At 41.3% G+C, this 23,355-nt stretch overlaps 1 protein-coding gene across 5 annotated transcripts in view; it reads right to left on the bottom strand.

Moving 5' to 3' along the window:
- Window positions 1–23,355, bottom strand: part of CNTNAP4 (contactin associated protein family member 4) — a 309,483-nt gene that overhangs the window by 259,703 nt on the left and 26,425 nt on the right. For all 5 annotated transcript variants that reach the window (XR_013997521.1, XM_081118184.1, XM_081118181.1 and 2 more), the window contains exon 2: window positions 21,222–21,332. Coding sequence is in view for 4 of the 5 variants with exons in the window: in XM_081118184.1 (XP_080974310.1) it covers window positions 21,222–21,332 (111 nt within the window). In the remaining variant the exon portion in view is untranslated. The remainder of the gene's footprint in view (window positions 1–21,221; window positions 21,333–23,355) is intronic.

Here is a 23,355-nt window from a genome sequence, read left to right as displayed (position 1 = left end):
GGAAAGAAGTGGAGGAAAACTTAGGAAATCAGAAAGTCTGAGAGTTTGCCGGGAAGAGCCTGATAGGCCAGCAGAGATGAGGGGGCTGAAAGTGACCTGGTATGTGGGCACATACGAGAAACAGTCTCTGGAGTGAAGGGCAAATGGGATCTCCCCCACCTTAAAACAACACTCACAGCTGCTAAAGTTTTGACAATACTTGAAAAATATGTGGTGTTTCCATGTTACTTCTCAACCACTAACCTAACCTGAAGACTCAGAGATCTGAAACTGGCCTCGCATGCCTAACATCCCAAATACTGCTGATTAGGCATTTTATATGAATTGTGATTTTATAAAACTCCATGAGGATTGTCAAGAACAAGGTTATCTGCATGCCTATATAGGTAGTCAACCAGAATCGATACACCTGTCTGATTCAAAAAAGTTCTGCCATATTTGTAGTGTCGATACAGCCGTGTTAGCACTCCAGAGCAGAATCGTTCAACATTATTGGACGTCACAGTGATTTCTGGTACAGCTTGAAAAAAATACACACACACAAATCTACTGGCTTTAATAGATCCAACGTTCTACAATAGCATAACGGAGTAGGATACAAATAGAATTTAGTGTCTGTAGCCAGCAGGTACAGTATCTCCTGTGCCCACACTCAATTCTAGAAATGCTCTGATTGCAGACTCTTTTGCTACACAAATGAATTGTCTCCTCTAATATCCAAGCACATCTGGCTCCTAGCCTATGTGCAAGTATAGAGGAGCACACAACAGTTATGATTTTATTAAAAATATAGAGAAAAATAGGCTCTTATGTGATTTATGTCAAGATGATAATTCATTACCATTAATTTTACCAGTGAGTGACATCCATTTAAATTTTTTAAAATTATCATTTATTACACTTGTTTTAAGTGATTTCTTTACCTTGGTATATAAAACAAATCAAGCTTCAATATATTTGATTTGGGGATATTATATTATGCTAAAGCAGTGAAGAGTACATAGATGCAAATGTCACAAACCACTGCTGGGTGATTTTTCTAATCAAGACACTTATTTATTAACCTGATGTTAACCTATGGTTACAAACTTATAATTTTGCCGCTGCATCTCCTAAACTGAGAAATAAATACCTTCTAAAATTACATACCACTGATTATCCTGCATTAGAAAGAGCAGGCAACTGTTTCCCTGCCTCCACCAAGACAAAAATCATCTTAATTTGAGGGAGCATGAGGGAGCCTGTCAGGTAGGAAGTGCAGGCCGACAAGGAAAACACACCTCATTCTGCTCGCTTTACCGCTATCCTATTTCTATTTGTAATGTATATTATGGAAAGTTCTAAATCGTCCTTTTTGATAAAAAGAGAGTCTCACAAAGCAACCTCTCTTTCACTCAAACCAATGAGGCCTCTCCTACAATTGTCAGGCCACCTCTCACAGTGCAGGGTTCTCAGTGTACACTGGTCCACTGAGTCATAATAAAGGAGTGCCTCCAGCTGGCAAAGAAAGCCAGTGCAAACGTTTTCTGGATCAGAAAAGATGTCAGCCCGGCCGGCATGGCTCAGCGGCTAACGCCTCGGATCCAGGCGATCGGGGTTCGATTCCCGGTCAGGGCACATGCCCGGCTTGCAGGCCAGGCAGCCGGTCAATGACTCATCATTGATGTTTCTGTCTCTCTCTCTCCCTCTTTCCTCTCTCTGAAATCAATAAAGATATATTTTTTTAAAAAAAGACAGACGGAAAAATAGGTCCGCTTCTGCCCAGCCAATTCCAAACTGCTTCTGGCACTACTGAGAATCTCACCTGCTTTATTATATTCTTTGCCTGAAAATAAAAAGAAATGAAGGTCAATTTGTTGTTGCTGTTTGGAACGTACCTTTGGAGTTCAGGATTTTGCATTTTAATTTTGAAAATTAACCCCCCAAAAATTTTTTAATTGCAATAAAAATAAATAAAGGGGTGGGAGAAAAATACGGAGGTGATGACTACGTACATGGCCTTCACGCAGTCATGCTTTCCTCACTCACTAGTTGTACGCACTATCTAAGCACAGGTTTGTCTATCCGTTGTCCGGGAGAGAGAAATTTCCCTCTACCGCATTTGAGTTCTTGTGGGTGGGCTAAAAATATAATTGACCAGATTAACAGGAGAAAATCCAGTTTGATTCGTAGTGCACACAGGACATTATAAATGATGCTCCGAGAAATGAAAGCAGCAGGCAGCCCTTTATACTTTCTGACAAAGAAACAACAGGTGTATGAAGGACGGACAGGACAAAGAAACTTAGGTTTGGGCGCTCATTAGTGAGGAATGGAAGCAGAGTTTGGGCTTGGGTAGTAAATTGGTAAAAAATAATGTGTGTTTGTACACGTTTCTCGGCCTTGACTCCTCGCCGGCGACAAGGCGGCCTCTGTCCCATTAGCCTGCAGGCGCGGAGAGGGCACCTTTCACACAAAGATTTATCTCTGGCTTTCAGGAAGACGGCAAGTCAGAGGGGTCAGCGTGTTCTTCTTGCACTGGCTGTCACTTAAGTAACTTTAATTCAAAATAATCAATATGCCATTGTGGGACATTTGGGGGAGGCCTGCCCTGGGCCCTGACACAGTCATACTTTAATAAAGTGATTTTTAAAAATTAGCAATTTGTAACTTCAGGAAATATGAAGGTAATATTTCCAGAGTCAGCCGAGCTCAATAGTCAAACATAAATGTCAAGAATTTTATATTTTTATTTAAAGGTACCAATTTTTCCTCCAAGACACGCATAAGTGAGTAAAGAATATTGTGTTGTGTTATACACCCTTCATAGAATTTCTAAAGTCTATCTTCTCTGCAAAATGACATGCAAGCCTGGATACAAACTTCCTAGCACTTTATGCTCCTTTACATAAAAACAGGAGGGATAGTATGATGACACGGACATTACATGGAACTCCCAGGTGATCTACAAGGACAGTTTTCATCATGAAGCCATGACCTGCATGATTTTTGAGAGGTGATGCTTTCAAAAAAACAAAAACAAAGTAAAGCTTTTTGCTCTGCCAGACTGACATCTGTATTTTTAGAATATTCATCTGGAAAATAAATGAACTGAGGGGAAAAAAAACCATCAGGAAATGTTTCTAGATCAGAAGTCATGACCAAAAATCTGCCACTTAGAGCAAGCCTCTCCTTCAGCTCCACGTGACACTGCAAATTCTCATGTTTCTTTTTTCTCAACTTCTCCGGCCTGCCCTTTTCAATGGATTTCATAGAGTTCCCTTTCTCTACTTTTGTTTAAAAGCTAACACAGCTCTCCTCTCACTTTACATTCTCAGCGGACTATGTTTCTCATGCCTGTGGCTGCAATGATTAATTTTTTGTTTTTGGATGAGAAAGCCTGAATCTCTATTTTTAGCTCTGACTTTCCTTTGAAATCTGTATCCCCAAATTCTGAATGCTGCCTATAGATCTATTCACGGATGCCCTATAAATACATCAAACTCAGTATTCCAAAAATGAATGCCCTACCCTACCTCCTGTCAAAACCAGATGGCCACGTCGCTTCACATCCTCTACTCAATCAGACTAAAATCTTGGATCATTTCTAATTATTTCCTTTCAGTGATAAAAATAGAAATTTCTATACGCACAGAAATGGCCCAATCTGGCCCGGGTTGCTCCAAAGTGGCCTTCATTGTCGCGTTAGCCTTTTCATTACTTGTGCCTTAGGTGACGCCCTTACCGTTCCAGCAACTCAGCTAAGAAATCATTTTCTGTATTCATTTGCAAGTTTCTGAGGATATTATTTTTTAAAAATATGTTTTTATTGATTTCAGAGAAAGGAAGGGAGAGGGAGAGAGAAACATCAATGATGAGAGTCACTGATCGGTTGCCTCCTGCACGCCTCCCACTGGGGATCGAGCCCACAACCCGGGCAGGTGCTCTGACCCGCAATCGAACCATGACCTCCTGGATCCTAGGTCAATGCTCAACCGCTGAGCCACACCGGCCGGGCTGAGGATATCATTTTGAATTGAGCGAATGAATGAATAAAAAGATGTGACAGCATTTGAGACGTCTCAGTGAGGTACAAGTGGCAGGACCTGGTGACCTGTGGACGACCCCTCAGATGCTAGATGCTGGAGGGTGGGGAGGAGGCAGAGGGCAAAGGGAAGGGTGGCAACCTGGGGACCTGGGGGTGCTGAGAGTAAAGAGTGATCAGTGGGAGGGAAACGTGAGGGCCGTGAAACTGAAGGAGCGGGGGCGGAGGAAGCACGCAAGCTCTTGGTTGCCGTCGAGGGTCGCACTTCTGAACAGGAGCAGCCCCGGGACGATGTGACTGAAGCGCGGCCATGGGGTCTGACTCCGTTTCTGGGGCCTGGAGAGGACGGCAGCAAACCGGGCTCCTGCCTGATGGCCAACCCTTCCCAGAAATCTTCAGCATGGGCCTCTTAAGTAACCGAGCCGTGTCTGCCATTGTGCCAGGGTTGTTTTGGTAATAGCAGGTGGAATACATTTTCTCCTGCCAACAAAAGGCACCCTTCTTGGCACAGCATTTAACACAACTTCAGTCTGACCCTGGAGCTTCAGAAAACCATACAATTTGCTATGAAGTCTACTGTCATTCCCCACAGGTTCATTTCAATTCCGGCCTCTCACTCAACCAGGACTGTCTCTCCTGCACTCTCAGCTCAGCTCAAATACCACCTCTCCCACTATCTAGCTTGTTACCTATAAGAGCTCCGTCAGCCCGGCCGGCGTGGCTCAGTGGTTGAGCATCATCGACCTAGGATCCAGGAGTTCGAGGTTCAATGGGGGTCAGGGCACATGCCAGGCTGCAGGCTAAATCCCCAGTAGGGAGCATGCAGGAGGCAGCTGATCAGTGACTCTCATCATTGATGTTTCTCTCTCTCCCTCTCCTTTCCTTTCTGAAATCAATAAAGACACATTAAAAAAAAAAAAAAAACAACTCCATCCTCTAAGGGAATGGAGTTTATTCCTGTTCATTAAATTGACAACTAGGAGTCAAATTCCAAATTAGAATACCAGCGTCACGTGTGAATCCAACCTTGTAAACATTGTTGTGAGCCGGTCAGACATAAAAGTGAGACCTGCTGTTGGGTGAACTGCTATTGTTCTAAAGCATAAAACAGCCACACTCCGAGCAACTGAAATAAATCAGATTCAAAGATGACTTCAGAAGGTCAAAGGGATGTAAGAGTTTATTTAGCTTTCTAGTAACAAAATGACACTTCTTTTAATGAGGAAATTCAACATTACGAAGGATCTTAAACTTTCTTTTCACCATTTCTTTTATGAGAAACATTCTGATTAATTCCCATCAATCTTTTTTTTTTTTGAGTATCTGAAATGTGTCTTGAATTCCAATGAACAAATGAATAATGGTTGAATACTGATTTAAATAGTGTCTTATATAATTAAATTATCCTAAAATTTAAATTATTCCAGTTTGTGTATAGATTATAAAGTAGTGAGATTTTGTTTTTGAACAATCTAAATACTATTAACAAACTCTACTCACATCTTTTCAAAATAGAAATGAGATGTTAAAAACTGAATCAAAGAGGGGCTATGACATTTTAGGACATTTCTAATTTTTAATAAAAATCATAAAAGCACAAATAACTAGAAAGTTATATCACTTTCCTTAAAATCCCTAAATGCCATCCCTCATAACAAAGAATATAAAAATCTATCTCCCTAGTCACACTGACTAGCTATTTTCAGTACTAAATCACACACGAACTTTTCAAACAGAGAAAACTACTATATACAAGGAAATAATGCTATCATTCTGATCACCATCATCAATACCCACAATCCACGTTCTAAAAATGGGAACCAACATGTCATGGGTACGTCCACCAGCTCATACACAATCAACAGAAATGGTGGCAATGACTCTGGATCTGCCGCCTACGAACAGAATCCAGCTCTATGTTCTGCAATGTGCTAAGTGTGTCACTGTCCTAACTCATTTGATTCTCACAATAAGCCTATGAGATGGAAACTTTTTTTTTTTTTAGCCCATTTTATACATGACTAGATTGAGGCAAAGGGAAGTAAAGTCACTTGTGAGAGGGCACAGAACTGCAGTAAAATCAGGAAAAACCCTACACACAGTTAGACTCCAGAGCCTGTTCTTCTTAACGTAGGATGTGGCTTCAGCTTCACTGGAGTTTAGGTTTTGTGAAAGAGCAAGGTGACGCATCAGCGGGTGACACATGTTACACAAGGAACTGAGACAGAACGTGCACTGAAGAAGTTTAGGGTGCAGAGAGCACTGCTGGCTGAGTGATGAGGGGAACAGAAATACTTCATGTAGGTTCTGGGGTAGGGTCGTGAAAGGTCAAAATAAAGGGTCGGGGCCTTCCGAGCAGAGGGCTGACATGAGGGCAGACAATGCAAGGTCCAGTTTTCAGGATGGCAGTAATTGGGCTGAAGGGAGTGAGGGGGCAGGAGAGGGCAGCGGCCATTAGGCAAGAAAGAAGAGTGGAGCCAGGTTGTGGAAAGTCTTTCCTTCAAAGCCAAGAAAACAACTGTCAAAACTTTTAGCATCTGAGCACCTCTTAGTGTGTGTTTTGTGTTTGGCACATATCTGTATCATAAATTTTAGGGTAAATCAGTTTAAAACAGAGACCATCCACAATTTAAAATGTACACAATAAACAACATTTTAAAATCGCTAATAAGAAGTGTGATTATTGATACTGTTTTACAAGAAGATAGTATTTGCGATCTTTTACCAAGCTCTACCCACCTTGATGATGGATAGTTTGACCTCTATGGGCAGCTTCCACGGCCAGTTGGTTTAGCTTCTCACTTTTCATATTTACTAAATAAAAAATTTTAACTCCCATTTATATGTAACTGAGAAAAAAGATGTGCATCATGAATATGCAAAATAATGTATTTATATATATATTTTAAAAGCAGTCCTGGGAACATGTCCAACTCTTTTGGTTCATGTAGTTAGATTTTAGGTTTTTGAACAATTTAAACACTATTAACAAACTCTCCTCATATCTTTTTAAAATAGGAAAAATGCAGGAATGAGATATTAAAAATATCTCAGTCCAATTTTTGCATCACAGTCCAATTTTTTTAAAGAAATTATAATATCTTTTTCCCAATATCATTGTATTTTGGCTCATAAGAGATAAGTTCAGGTAAGTGGTACGCTGGTAAGTTTTTAATAAGTTGTTCTCTGGGGGGAAACGTCCGGCTTTCATAGCATTTGTCAATTCCTGTGGTGTAAATGCTCCCTCCATGGCAGATTTCAAGCTCCCAACCTGATAATTCTGAGTTAGAAGAGCTGCTCACAGTGGGCTCTCACAAGCCAGCAGGTTATTAATCGTATCTCAGATAAGCTACTTTAGCAAAGCAGTTGGAATCACACTGCGGTTATGAATTTCTCGGTTACAGCCTCAGGTGTGAAAAAATGCATTTCTTTTCTAACTCAATTTAATTTTCTCTTGAGCTCCTATCCTGTCTGATATAGAAAATCAATCTAATCATTGCAGAGGAACTCAGTCCAGTACATGGATTACTCAGGCAATTCAGGATTATATGTCTGTCACCTTCGGCTTCAAAACACTTGGGGACCTGCCTCCCTTCCTGCTGGCCGTGGGGTTACTCCTGGGGCCGTGCGGAGGACAACCCCTTCTTGGTCTTCTACATGGTGGTGAATGATCCCGACACTCAAGCAGCTTCCCCTCTGCTCCGTGGTGATCTGCTGCAGGTCAGTCGCAAGTGCCTTATCTCAACATTCTGGGGCTCTTCCTCCCATCGGGGGTGACACTTTGCCCACACCCACCGCTCCACTCCCCAACTTCCACATCCTTTCCGGACCCCCACGGTAGGTCTTCGTTCTCCTCACACGCCATCTGGGGCCGATGCGGGGTCTTTGCCAACCACTGTTCCTGCATGGCAGCAACATGCTGATTTAGTGACTTTTCTTGTTGGAGGTGATGACAGTCTCCTCCCTGAGCACCTGCTCTAAGCACCCTTTTCACATTTGGATCACTGAAGGGAAAGGAAGGGTTCTGAAAACGTCCTACTATGGACTTAGCTTGAGGACAGGGCTTCAGGGACAATGAGTCTTTACACGTCTTGCTCATGCCTAACCCTCTCCCTCCCTTTCCAAACGCACCCAACTGAGGATCAAACCCACCACCCAGGTATGGGCCCTGACCAAGGACCAAACCCACCACCTGCCACCTTCTGCTGTATGAGACCATGCTCCAAACAACTAAGCCACATGTTTATTTCTTTTATGCTCTTATGTATCAGTGATGCATCAACCTTTCTGTATTTTTACCAATCACAGAATTAATACCACGTAGTATAACAAGAAAAGAGCAAGTGTGATAAATACCAGTAAAGGCAAAGATGGGTTAGTTAGAAGAAACTGTACTGTTAGTAAATGGTGGACAATTCATACATTATCTTGCAGTTTAATTTCTGAAAGTTCGTGATTATTTTGAATTCCTTTTTTCCTTGACGTTAACAAATTATCTGCTTAGCCACTGCAGAATATTAGCTGGACTCAGGAAGTGCATTCAGAAACACCCACACATGCAACAGAGGTGGGGCTGAAAGTCTTAAGCAGGCAAAAAACAAAGTCACAGCTGTGCTTTAATTTTTTTTTTTTAATTAAAGTACAGTGAACATACAATATTATATTAGTTTCAAGTGTATAAGTGAAATTTACTTTTCTTGAGGAAACCTCAAAATTGCATGACCAGTTACGGGTGTATTAAAATAACACTGTTTAGAAATCAAAGAACAGCACTGAGCCGCACTGGGGTGGTAGCAATGAAAACAAAACAGAACAGAAAGGGCGTATGCGAGAGACTGCAGGCCACGAATGCACAGAGTTTGTCATCTTCAGGAGGAAGGACAGCAGAGAAGTAAAAGGTGATTCTATTAATTTTAAGCCATGGTGACTGAGATCACCACCAGGAACCGGAAAAAAAAATCATCACAAGTAGAAGCTGGTTTGGAGGCGATATATTTAACTTGAGATATGTGGAGCTCGTTAGTGAAGGCACCTCGCAGGCAGCTGAGAACGGAGAGGAGAGCGTTGGACGCGTCCCCCTCCAGAGCGTGTGCAGGTGGCCTGTGCCCAGGGGACACCGGCTCTGCCACTCGAGGTAGGGCCAGGGTTGGAAAAGCCCGCAAAACACTCTCATCTTGCCACGGACTCTCAGGCCTTGCTCTTCATTTTTACACAGCCAGATGTTTTTACAGAGGCTATTGAGTCAGTTACATTTTATACGGCCAATTGCATAGTCAATTTTATGTGTGTCCCTTTTGTTTTCCCTTGTTCATATTCATCACACGTCAATTTTTTAAAGGGATCAAAAAAGGTAAGAGAAAAAGCCATAAATAATAGTCAAAGCACTTAAATGTGGTTTTAGGCTAGTTTTCTATTTGAATTATTAGAACTGTAAGGCCTTGGCAATTCCCACTTAGGGAGGAAATCTGATATATAGTCTTATTTGAGGAGAAACACAGAGAAGTCCTCATAAAATTGTGTAATTTTTCTACATCTTTTTCTCTTAAAAGTACAGCTACAGAGCAGCCTTCAAAAACGTTACAGTTAAAAATCAAGTAAGATAATTATGGAAAAAATATTTTAATTTACAGAACTATTAGAGATGGATAGATAACATATATATATATATATATATATATATATATACACACACACACACACACATATACAAACATATGTGTATATATACATATATGAAGTGGCATTAACAAGATGGCAGAATAGGAGGTCTCCAGCTCATATCCCCCTCAACAAAAACAATTTGGCAGCCATTCACGGACAAAAGTCCCCCCCTGTGGGAGCATTGGGATCATCCCTCTCAGGTCAGGAGCAGTCCTGCCTTCCCAGGGACCCACAAGGGAGACACTCCTGATTGTGTCTCTGGAGGCAGGCCCACCCATTTTGGTCCTAGCTATGGCCCAAATATAGTTTTGCCCACCCAGAGACACACCCATCCATGTTCCTGTGGCAGACCAGCTGACCTCAGTCCAACTGCAGGTCTTGAAGTAGCCTCATAACCTAGCCCCAGCCCCTTACAGCTGCCATCAGGGTGCAGTCCTGCCGGGAGACAAGCCAGTTCCTACCCCTAGAAGTAGGTCCTCTAGCCTTGACCTGACTGCGGATACTGACGTGGTCCTGTAACCCAGCTCTAGCTCCTCTCGGCTGAGGTCCAGGAGCAGCCCTGCCCACTCGGGCACATGGAGAGAGACATACCCACCTGACACACCCACCTGTGCCTACTGTGATCCAAATGCAGACCCTCAAGTGGCCCTGTGCCCTGGCTCCAGCTCCTCTCAGCCCCAGTCCGAGAGTTGTCCTGCCCATGCAGTGACCTGGCAGGAGGCATACCCACCCATGCCCCCAGACGCAGGCCTGCTGACCTTGGGGACCCTGAAGCAACCCTGTGAGTTGGTCCCAGCCCCTCTCAGACAGAGTCTGGGACCAATCCTGCCCAGTGATGTTGCTTCAAATGCAGAGACGACAATGCAAGGACACACAGATCACAAAAACCAGGCAAGCACGACACCGCCAAAGGACACTAATACGCTCCCAGTAACCAACCGCAAAGAAATGAAGGCCTACTGATTGCCTAAGAATTCAAAAGAATCATCTTAAAGAAGCTCAGTGAGATTCAGAGAACACAGATGGACAAATAAAATCAGGAAAAAATGTATGAATAAAATGAATGGTTTAACACTTCTGAGAAGCCTCATCAGGTGCGTCTCAGAACTTTCCACCCTGAGGACAGAAGTGGGAACATTTTATCTATCAGTTTCCATCCTCTATGGGTCAAGGTTAGCCTCACAGGCAGGAAATGCACCCGTGCCCACCACAGAGTGTATGACGCCCATGGATGCCCTGGCACAGATTGTCCCTCCGCGTCAGGGGAGCCGCAGGGCAGGAAGCCCCAGGCGAGCGGCACAGCCCAAGGCGAGGCCCCGTTACAGCTGTGCGAAGCTGGGCTTGGTCCCTACCCCACCGCGGGAGCAAGAGGCGGGCTGAGAGGCTGTGTCACTCAAGAAGCGTCCGACAGATCACAACACATCTTGAATCATAATCGTCTCTAATACTAGTAAATACAAAAAAAGGTGGTTTTTCTGCTGCTGGCTATCCTCAGGCTTCTGCTCCATCGTCTCCTGGGGAAGATGCTCAGGATACTTAGGCCCAGCACCCGAGAAGCAAGCGCTAGGCCCCCGCTTTCACTTTCTGTGGCCACCCCCCACCGTGCTGTCGGGGACAGGGGCAGGCCGGCCGCGAGGGTGCATTCTCAATCCGAGGCCCCGTCTGAGGCCCCTCACACTCGTCTGCTAATATTTTGTTTAGAGTATTTTGCATTTATATTCATGAGAGAGAGTGGCTTTTAATTTTCCTTTCTTGTTTGTCCTTGACAGGGTTTGGCATCAAGGTGATGCTGGCCTCACAGAATGAGTTGGGGAGTATTTGGACTCTTTTTTCTGTCCTCTGGAAGCAAATATGTAAGATTAGAGCTATAACTTCCTTTCAAGTGTTTGGAAGAATTCACACAGGAAGGCATTTTAGCCTGGAGTTTTCTCTGTGACAGTGTGTGAATTATGGATTTACTATCTTTAACAGACAGAGGAATATTTAAACTTTCTGCTTCATTTCTTGGGTTCAGCTTTGTAGGTTGTTTTTTTCAAATAATTTTTTAAATTCCATTAGATTTTCACAATTATTAACAGGAAGTTTGTTAAAGTTTCCTTTATAGTTTTTGTCTTACTGATTCTCTGTATTGCATGTTTTCTAGTTAATTAATGTGCTTTTCTTTTTACCCTCTCCTGCTCCTTACTTTCGGTTTCATCTACTGTTCTAATTTCTTGAGAAACTGAGAAGTAGGCAATGGATGGATCATTAATATTTAGCTTTCCTGTTTTGTGATATATACAATTAAGGCTATGAATTTAGTCTAAGCTGTAGCTCACAACTGTGATCTACAACATTTTGTTATCACCGAGTTAAAATGTTCTCTAATTTCCATTGAGATTTCTTTTTGAGCAGTGTATTAATTAAATTCCACACCTTTCTGGGTTTTTTAATATTTTTAATTATTGACTTCTAGCTTAATTGTACCTAGAGCACTTACTATGTAGATCTTAAATCCTTAGAGATTTGTTGAAATACTGTTTATGACCCAGAATAAATTTAAGTAAATATTCTAGTATAGCAGATAAGAATGTGTATTCTGGGGTTGTTGGAGGCAGAGTTATATTTTTCAACACATTAAAATATAAATTACATATTTATATATTTTGTCAAATTTGTCAACTTTGCTGTTAAAATCTTCTGTATTTGAGCTGACTTATTTATTTTTTTGCCTTATTCTTCAATAAGCTACAGAGTTCGATTAAAAACCCCTCACAATGTTTTGTGTTTCAATTATTTTATCTATTTCTACTATTATTTCTGTCCGTTTTCTTTGTATATTTTGAAGCTCTGTCATTTGGTGCAGAAAATGTCAGGCTCACTGTATGGTATTTCCTTTCTCTGAATCTTTGCCCCTAAAGGCCTGGCTATCTTGGTTTCTCTGATATCTTTGAGCCACTAACACTTTCTAATTGGTTTACTAGTTTATAGAAATGTAGCTAAGTGTTATGGGTTAAATGTTTGTGTCTCCCCAAAATTCATATGTTGAAGCTGTAACCCCCAAAGTGATGACATTTGGTACTTTTGGAGGTAATAGTTTCGATTAGGTCTTGAGAGTGAAACCCTCCTGATGGGATTAGTGCCCTTACAAGAAAAGGGGGAAAGAGGGGTATCTCCCTCCACCGCAGGCACCAAGGAAAGGCCACAGGCGCACACAGTGAGAAGGCTGTAGTCTACAAGCCAGAAAGTGGCTTCTACCAGGAAACGAGTCTGCTCACCCCTTGGTCTTGACGTCCCCAACTCCAGAACTGTGAGAATTAAATATCTGTAGGTTAAGCCACCCGTCCAGTTGACGTTTTTGGTTAACAGTAACCCAAACTGACCAAGACACTAACGTTTCTTAATTAATCACATAGCCAGCCACCTTGCTAAACTCAGTTCCTTGACCATGAGGTGGGACAAAGTCTTGGGTAAAATGTTATCATCCAGAGTTTCCTGGGGGACCAGGCTGTGTGGAGGACTTCGCCTGCAATGGTTCAGTTTCTTCCCCTCCTTGTCCTGCTTCCTCCACTCCCTCCCGGTTTTCTCCTGGGAGCCACCCCCAGTGGACACCTCAGTCATCAGCCCAGGGCGTGCTTCTTGGAGAACCCAGCCTAAGACACCACCTGATTACTTAACTCACTGTTTATTTTCACTGCAGCTACCTGTGAAATCTTCCTACTCAACAACATGAAAAATATTACAGCTACACAAAGAAGTTATACATTATTAATCATTTTTAATTTTATAAAATATATTTTAATTGACCAGATTTGAGTCATTGTATCAGTTTCAGTAGGTTCATATTTATCCTTTGAATTCCTAGATTTTATAACGGTTGAGGACATTTCCTAGGCCAGGAGCATTCTGTGTCTTCTAGTTCGAGACGACTTGGAAGGAAAATCTGCCTCAAGGTCCTCCCTTTACCTCCCTGTTGAATCAATTTCACTCACGTGCTTTGAAAATTTTCAGTTAGAGTTAGAAAGAAAAAATGTTGCCTATAGAACATCACAGACAAAGAGAGTACACTGTCACAGGATCCAGAAGCCCTAAAACTCAACCCCTACTTTCACAGGAAAAGGGAGAGGAAATGTCGTTTCCCCAAGGACACGCACTATTTCTTATTATCATCTTGTTTCCATGGTTCCAAACCAGCATGTCTTATCCCTATAAATTACTCAGGATTGGCTACGTGGCACAGTCACTCATATTCCACCATCAGATTGATTCAGAGCTAAAGGAAATGTGCTCCAGGGCAGACAAGGACGATAGAGGGTAAGACAGGGGGACGACCAGGACACTGGCGAGAGACACCAGAAGAGGGTGGGACATATCCTTAAGGATGGGGCCCAGAAGGAAGGGCAACGCCCAAAGTAAGAAGGGAGCCAAACCGTTAGGCGGCCAGTCATCTCTGGTGTTAAATCGAATGAATCGATAGAAGAGAAGTGATTCTGTATTAATCCCAGAAGTGACAGCAAACTCCTCTGCTCAAATAAATAGAGAATACAAGCATATCGAGAAATAAGATGTAAATCTTTACTCATTTTTATTTCACCTTCTCAAGGCTGGGACACAAAATACAATCTGGATGCACAAGTGACACACCACTGACCATAAAACTGATCTCAACTTCATTCTCCGCACCTTTATCAAAAGGCTAGGAAGTTTGTTGTTGTTTTGAATCCTCGCCTGAGGATATTTTTTTCCATTGCTTTTCAGAGAGTGGAAGGGAGAGAGAAACATACCTCGACTGGTTGCACATGCCCCGGCCAGGGCCGGGGATCGAACCTGCAGCCAAGGGAGGTGCCCTTGGCTGGAATCAACATCAACCCCGGGACCCTTCAGTCCACAGGCCAACGCTCTAACCACTGAGCCAAACTGGCCAGGGCTAGGAAGGTTTGTTTTTACACTTCACAAACTAATTTCCAATGACTGAAAAAGTAAAAATATTTTCAATAAAACCATCAGATCACCCAAATTCAGAGACTTTGGCTAAGGATCTATAAGAGCATTTCTCCTTTACTTCAAGCTAATAACGAACATATAAGATGTAACTATAAATCTTTGACCCTGCTTTGCTCTATAATGAACCAGGAGACTCTGCCCACCAGAGTTATGTGGAAGCCTGACTTCCCTGAGATTACCTTTGGAGAAATGAATGTATATATTTGGTCCTGTGAGGTTTGCTAAAATGGGCTTAATTGGAAGTCACACTTTGAAGCTGTTTAACTCTCTCTTGGGACTGTGTTGTTGTAATTCTTGTGGCCACACCACAGTGCTGCGATCATTTTCAATAAGACCAATAGCATTTCAGTACTTTCTGCTTCCAACAGAAAATGAGGGAATTAAAGCACAGAGGTTAAATATTTTTCCCGTCTTAAACGAGTATGTGGCAGCAGAGATTTAAACCCAGGAATGGTGAATTGATCCCAGATATGCCTAATACCAAAGTGTTTGCTCTTCGCCTCAAATGTCATGATCCATGGGAGAGAGTGAAAAGAGAGCGGCAGAGCAGGCCAGCTGAGGTTCAAGTGCGCTGGGGAAGCGCGTGTTCTGTGACTATAGGGTGACTCTCGGGAATCTATTTGGAGATTTAGTCGGATTTAGGAACTCTCATCATACTTTTAAGAAGTGTCCATCTCCTAATCCCAGAGATAAATTAGGCCACTAGAAAGAAAAATTAGGCCACGAGAAAGAAAAAATTGGCAGAGCTAATAAGAAGCCATGTGCCACATCCTGAATCAGCATGGAGGTATGGGAGCCTCGACATTGCAGTAACGACCGAGGTGCCAAGGGCTCACTCAGCACGCCAGCTCCTGGGGGTGGTGGGGAAGCAGTTGAGATAGAGGCAAATAAACGGCTTGTTTCCCTAATAACCTCTTCAAGAACAGGCCTTGCCCGAGGCAGCCAACGCTGTACACGCCTCAGGGAGGGCAGCTTGCCCGCCCCTTCGCTGGCCCTGGGGACCTATCAGGCACATTCCAGATCACACACACCCCCCCCCCCCCCCCCCGTGCCCAGGAGGCACCACTTTCCTTAGGCTGGGGTCTTTCTCAGTCCTGTACGACATTCATTTCTTATTCTTTTCCTCATAAAGGAAGTATTGGTTACTAAATATATTAATGTTATCATTTTTTATTTTCACTTTTTTGTTGCTTTATATTTTATTTTTTCCATTTGTTCCCCTTATACCGTCTTTCACCCCCCCCCCATAATCACCATGCTGTTGTCCGCGTCCACGAGTTTTCTCTTTTGTTTCTCTTCTGCTCAGCACGTCCACCTCCCTCGCCCCCAGCTGGCCGCCTGCCCTCTCTATGAATCTGTCTCTACTTTGCTTGGTAGTTCAGTTTGTTCATTAGATTCCACATGTGAGTGAAACCACATGAGACTTGTCTTTCTATGACTGGCTTATTTCACTCAGCATAATGCTCTCCAGGTCCCTTCACACTGTCGCAAAGGGTAAAATTCCCTTCTTTTTTACAGCTGAGTAGTATTCCATGGTGTAAATGCCCCACGGCTCTTTTATCCACTCATCTACTGAGGGGCACTTGGGCTGTTTCCAATCTTGGCTATTGTAAATAATGCTGCATTGAACATAGGGGTACACAGATTCTTTCAAATTAGTGTTTCTGAAATGCAAATTAAAACCACAATGAGATATCACCTCGCACTTGTCAGGGTGGCTATCATCAATAAACCAACAAACAAGTGCTGGCGAGGGTGTGGAGAAAAGGGAGCCCTCGTGCACTGCTGGTGGGATGCAGACTGGGGCAGCCACTGTGGAAAGCAATATGGAGTTTCCTCAAAAAATTAAAAATGGAACTGCCTTATGCCCCAGCCAGCAATTCTACTTCTGGGAATTTATCCAAAGAAACCCAAAACACTAAGGTTATTGGTTTTTAAATGTAATAATTATAAAAGATTTCATGCAATATGTTTAACAGCAGGAAATATTCACCTCATCTGTCTCTTAAGCACTGACATGCATCGTGCATATTCTGGGAATTTATCTTTGGGATTTTAATTTTAAGCATAATAGTTATATATGAACAAGCGTGATGATTCAGGGCAGTAAGAATCGCCATATAATTCTTCATAGAATGTTATAATTATTCTCATTAGAAGTATATCCAAGAATCAGAGTTCTCTGTGTCAATTAAGTAAACATGCTAACTTCGCTGCAGACAGATGCTGATTGTAACAGCAGATCCTATATGCCTGGGAAAGCATTGTTTTATAAGCATTTAGAGTAGAAGGGCTTAGCTGTGGTGAAAAAAAAAAAAAGGTAATGGGAAAATACAGACAAATATTCAACTTTTTAGCAACACAGGAAATATTTTGATCTTTCAGAATAGATGAGAGAAAACAGGTATAGCTCAGGGATACTACGGGTTCAGTTCCAGCACCACAATAAAGCGAGTAACACAATAAAGCGAGTTGTAATCTTTTTGCTGGTGGAGGTCTTGCCTTCAATTTGTAAAAAGCACAACATCTGTGAAGTGCAATAAAGTGAAGTATCCCTGTATTTGTCAGTTATGGAAGCAATCTGTTATATACTTAAACGCACACGCATATATATGTTTACACTCACACATATAAATATTTTATTTTTAATTATATTTACTGCTTTCTTATTTTACTTGTATACACAAGTATATCAGTTTGCAATAACCCATTTCAAAGGTTTCCAAGTACATGGAAATAAAAACTTTCATTGGGATTACATTACCCCAGGAATAGCTCTACATACATGGCTCCTTTATTTTTTTTAAATTTATCTTTATTGTTGAAAGTATTACAGATGTCTCCCTTTTTTCCCTCTTTGACCCCCTCCACCTGGCACCCGCCCCCACCCCGTCTGTGTCCACGGGTTATGCATATATGCATATAAATTCTTCTGTTAATCTCTTCTGCCCCCTCCCCTCCCTGCTTCCCTCTGAGATTCCTCAGTCTGTTCCATGCTTCCATGTCTCTGGATCTACTCTGTTTATTGGTTTATTTTGTCCATTCGATTCCACATATGAGTGAGATCCTGTGATACTTGTCTTTCTCTGACTGGCTTATTTCGCTTAGCGTAATACCCTCCAGGTCCCTCCATGCTGTCCCAAAGGGTAAGAGGTCCTTCTTTTTTACAGCTGCAGAGTACATGGCTTCTTCAAATTCTTTCCCAAGAGCACACCTGGACTATCAAACGGTGCACTAGAACCTGTCTGAACTCTACACGGACAGTTGTAAAAAGTTTAAAGTTGCCCATTATAATTCAAACGATACTGAAACTGCAACAATGAAAATATTCTGTAAAGGTAACGGGAGATTTAATTTCATTGTATGGCCAGGATTAGCAGTGACTGTTTTTAGTGTGTGTTGTTCACAGTTAAGTTTGGATTATATTTCCCAGAGCTATGAAATCTGCCAGGTTCAAATTGAGATGCATCTTCCCAGTGAAAGGAAGTATGAAAGACGTTATTTACTCAATGGCTTTTGTGCCAGTTTCCCAGGGCTGTTGGAACAAAGTATCTCCTGCTGGGCAGCTAGAAAAAACAGAGTTTTTTCTCTTCCAGTTTGGGAGGCTAGAAGCTCAAAAGCAAGGTGTCAGCAGGTTCACGCTCTCAGGAGGCCTTAGAGGAGAGCCCTTCCTTGCCTCTTCGTAGCTTCTGGTACTTGCTGGCAATACATGACTTCTTTTGGTTTGTAGCTACATCGTTCCAGTGTCTGCTTCTGTCTTCACTCAGCCTTCCATCTGTCTTTTCTGTCTCTGTACGTTTCCAAATCTCCTTCTGATAAGGCCTTACTTGGAGCTCACTCTAACCCGATGTAACCTTATCTCAACTTACATCTGCAAAGACCCGATGTCCAAATAAGATCACATTTATAGGTATCGAGGTCAAGATTTGGATGTATCCTTTGAAGGACATAATTCAACCCATAATGGCACTCAAGTAAAAAATATAAATTAATATATCTAAAAAAAAAAAAAAAAAAAAAAGATTCCGTTTTTCCGTTTTCTTCTTCCCTGCTGGTAGAAACGAACAGACTGACCTTTCCTGACCTCCTTCCCCCAGGAGAGGGCCTAGGCATTTTCACAGCCCTCCTCTCACAGACAGGGAGCACTGGGTGGTTGAACCCCATTTCTCACTCCTTGCCAGTCAATCTTTGGCTCTAACTTTTCCAGTTTCCACAGGAAAGTGGTCACCCTACCTGTGTTTCTGGGACACTGGGGCCTTTATTTGCTAATGTCGTTTATTTATACATGGCCTGCTGACGTGGCTGAATACCCTTCCACAGCCTGATCCAAATACTACAAGGAATGTTGCCATACTAGGAATAATATGTAGCCTTTAATAAATCACTCAAAATCTGACATTCCTTTGTGAACGCTTTGTGTAATTAAGAGGGGGAGAAAGAAAAACTAAATGAAAAAGAAAAATGTAATCAAGTAGGTTGACAACCAGCAAAAGATAATTAAAATGATCCTGTTTTGTTTCTCTGTTTCATTAACATGCAAATGAGATTCATGAAGTTTGATATTCTGTTTCACCAAGAGCCATAGAAACGAATTAAGAATGAAAATGAGTCCCACTGATGGAGGTTTCTGATGAGTATATGAATTACGAAAAATATAATTTTATCCAATTAATAACTTACATATACTTTTTGTGATTTATTGAACCTCAACAAATGAAATAAAGGTAGTTAAATTAAATTTTGTTTCTCCTTCCAAAGGTCAAATCCCACAAAAAGCTTTTGTCACTCAAATGGAGTGGTGGCAAATGTTAAAGCCTGCTTTACTTTAAAGGAGCACAAGATGGACCTCATTCCAAGAGCAGTGCTGTGATGGGAGGACCACAGGTACAGGGTCAGGACTGGCCCTCAGAGGGGTTAGGAGAGTCCCCTTGCCTGTGGTCAGTGAGGGATTCAAAACTGAAAAAGGGATAGTCCAGTGTGACCAATAATTCTACTACAAAGCAAATAAAAGTAACAGACAAGCATTATCGACAGATATATCCAAGGCCCCTCAAATTCTCTGTTTGATACAAGAATCTCAGTGATGACTCTGCATGGATACTCTCACACTCAGAAACACACACAGTTATGTCAATTACACACACTAAGAAAAGAAACATACATAAATAATTGTCCCAAATAATATAACATTTTTAAATAAACTGAAATTTACAATCATGCTAAACTGTTAGATATTTATAATGTGTACCCTATGGTAAAAACACAGACAGACATACACACATGCACACATGATCTACTTGTTATGTCTAATGTTCAACGTACTCAAACATTAAACAAGAGAACCAAGGACAGCATCAAGGAGTAAAACTTGAAGTGGCTGACAGATGGCATGCTAGAAGGGGATAATAAATGAGCAAATCCCTGTTTTAATAATATATGACGTCAGTGTCTACTGCCTAACGGTTGTTAAAAACGTTTTCTGTGTTAGCATTGCCACACGGTACATGCACAGATGGTTTTTGCCTCAGCAGATTATGAAAAGGGGCCGCAATAATGTTCTGTCCCTAAGTGCACAGTTTTTAAGTTCTCTCTTATTTCTACAGCAAGTTGCCATTTAAGTACCCGCACTTTCCTTTAAATGTATTCAAGCAATCAAACATGACCCAAGAGTCGCCAGTATGAACCGAGTGTTCCTAAAGGAACATGAAAGCTGATTAAGTTCCCACTCCCCGATGGGACAGCAAATCACATCACCCACGTTGCGAATAAAACACTCTGAGAGCTTATTATTTTTAAATAACGAGCACATTTTAAAATTACTTCTTCTTGCAAAGTTTCTTATCTTGAAACAGAAGGCCAATGAAACTGTGATGGCTACTGTATACATAATGACTCCCTAAAGATGTCCCCTGACTTACAACAGGGTCACACCTCCCACTGAACCCACTGTAGGCTGAAAATATCACAAGTCAAAAATGCATTTAATACACTTTACCTACTACCATAGTTTAGCCTCGTCTGCCTTAAAACATGTCAGAACACATACCCAGAAAGTGCTGGCAACACAGTACGCTGCAGAGTCCCGGCTGGTGGACCCTGTGACCGTCGCCTGCCGGGCCACAGCTCGCCGCCTCTGCCCACACCAGGAGAGCGTGAGGCACCACGTGCCACTAGCCAGGAAAGGACCAATGTGCGCCGCTTTCGCACACTGTAAAGTCGAAAAATCCTAAGTCGAACCATTCCAAGTCAGGCACCATCTGTATTGCTGTAGGAAAGTTTATTTTATAGGATACATAAAAAAGCTCGCCAGATTGAAGGAATTCAATTCTTCAGGTGCTGAAATGATCATGCAGGGGTTTAAAATGGGCTGCATCCCTCTGCCGTTCCAGAACCAATCCTACGCATCGTGTATATCCCATGAGTTTCTGCCATTTGCTTATGTAGAAATTTCCTTCCATTTACAATATATCACTTATAATGATTTTATTCAAAGAGAATGGAAAATTAATGAGATTCATCATGAACCAGAGGCGGGGTGGGGAGCCAGGCTTACCGTCTCTTCGATTTAGCCGTGCAAATCCAGGACCGTGGCTGCTGGAGAGCTCGGATGAACTGCTGAATGATGCCTGAGACAAGGCAGGCACCAGGGGCTCATCGCAATCATCTGCCAAGAGGGAAAAACCCATTCAGATTAGTACACTGCTGACAGCTTCCTTGATTCAACAGGTAAAAGAAACAAACGAAACACAATAAGAAAAACCAGAATCTCTAACAATATGCCCAATGTTTACAGGCAGTCTTCTCCTGTACGTACATTAATTTCAGTAAGAAAATAAATTAAAGACAAGAGGATATGAAATAGGAGCGGGCAGGCTGCACAGGAATGACAAAATCATATGATACCTTCAGGTAAAAAAGTTTTACTTAAACAAGAACCAAAAATACCTAATCAGTATACCTAATTTATAAATAAACTTATGTGAGGAAAGATTTATAAATCTTTATGAAACTATATGAAAATTAAGAACTTATGGCGACCAAAAGTTACGTGAAGTGAAGAGAAATATATCCACACAGAAAATACTTGCAAAACAGTATACAATCTGTATTCCAAATTAAGGAAAACCAAATAAAATAGAGATAAACAAAAACTACCTTTAAATCAGTTAGAAAGCACATAAGAAAAAAATGGCACAAGCCAAGACCAGAGAGTTCACCAGACAGAACCAATATACATTGATGCTGAAACTCATCAGTAGGAAAAAGTGTAAATCAAGAATACTTTAGATACTATTTTACAGATGGTAGACGAGCGGGATTTCAGAAATCTGACAACACCAGATCACTCAGACAATGTGGGCCAAGAGAAGCTCCAATGCCCTGTTAGTGGGATTGCAAATCTGAGCTACTTTTAAAAAACAATTTGTCCATTTGAACCTTCCGTACCCCACGTTCCACCGATTCCACTGACAGGCCTCCCGGACAGGGCGTCCCTGTGATGAATCACTGCTCTCATGACCTACTCAAGGATGTTATACAAATACTAGTATTTTCTGTGTTCCATGGAAAGAAGAAAGTTGGGAAGCACTGACCTAGAGAAACTCTTGCATTTGTACACCAAGAGGCATGTGCAATTTCTAGCAACACTGCTCATTATAGCAAAAAATCGGTAACAGTCCAAACATCCAAATGCCAAAGAACAGATCAATAAATTGTAGTACTTTTCATAATGGAGTAACATACAACAGTGAAAAGGAACTACACAAACACACCAAAAAAAAAGCTTGGATCCTACAAACAAAATTTTCAGTGGAAAAAATTAAGTTATAAAAGACCATATAACATGTTTCATAGTTCTGAGAACCTTTAAAACAAGCAAAGCTAAGTAACGTGTTTGGGGACATACGTGATTAAAAAAAACTACTAAGGAGACTTAACTTGGGGTGGTGAACCCAATACAATATACAGATGATGTATTATAGACTTGTACACCTGAAACCTATATAACTTTATTAACCAATGTCACCCCAATAAATTCAATAAAAAAAATTTTATTTTTTTTTTTAAAGAAATAAATAAAAAGCACAAAATTTAGGAGAGATTAATTCTGGAAAAAAGATATATATATATGTATATGTATGTATATGTATATATATATATATATGAAAGTATATACATGTTTATTATATACCCTTTTATGTGTGTCACATATAAAATTTAAAAATAAGGCACAGAGAGGGAAAGTATAAGAATAGTCTCATGTTGACCATGATATCCATATGTGCTATTTTATTCTCCTAATTCTTCATTCTATGCAAGGTATTTGTCTTTTATGTTATACAATTATTAAGTTGTTGCCATTTTTGTTCTAATCAGAAAAATATTTCTCTCGTATTTAGGATGTAACACATATTGGTAATTAAAAATCATGCAGGGTTACTGTCCCAATTTTTAATTAATGAGCAATTCAACTTAAACTAATCTAAAAATGATCTAGAGCATTCTGAAACTTTGTGACGTTTATCCTGCTTGAACATAGTTTTTTAAACAATCACTAGCAGTTTTACTGCTTAAATATTCAAACTACAATATTTTTCTGCAGTCCTGCTATTTGAAATACGTGTTTTTATTTAAAGCTAAATGTCTAAAGTATAAGTGATAAGTAAAAATTTACCAACTTAACAAAT

The sequence above is a fragment of the Miniopterus schreibersii genome (genome assembly GCF_964146895.1).
Source record: "Miniopterus schreibersii genome assembly, chromosome: 18".
NCBI lineage: Eukaryota > Metazoa > Chordata > Mammalia > Chiroptera > Miniopteridae > Miniopterus > Miniopterus schreibersii.
This window is presented reverse-complemented; position numbering and strand designations above follow the sequence as displayed.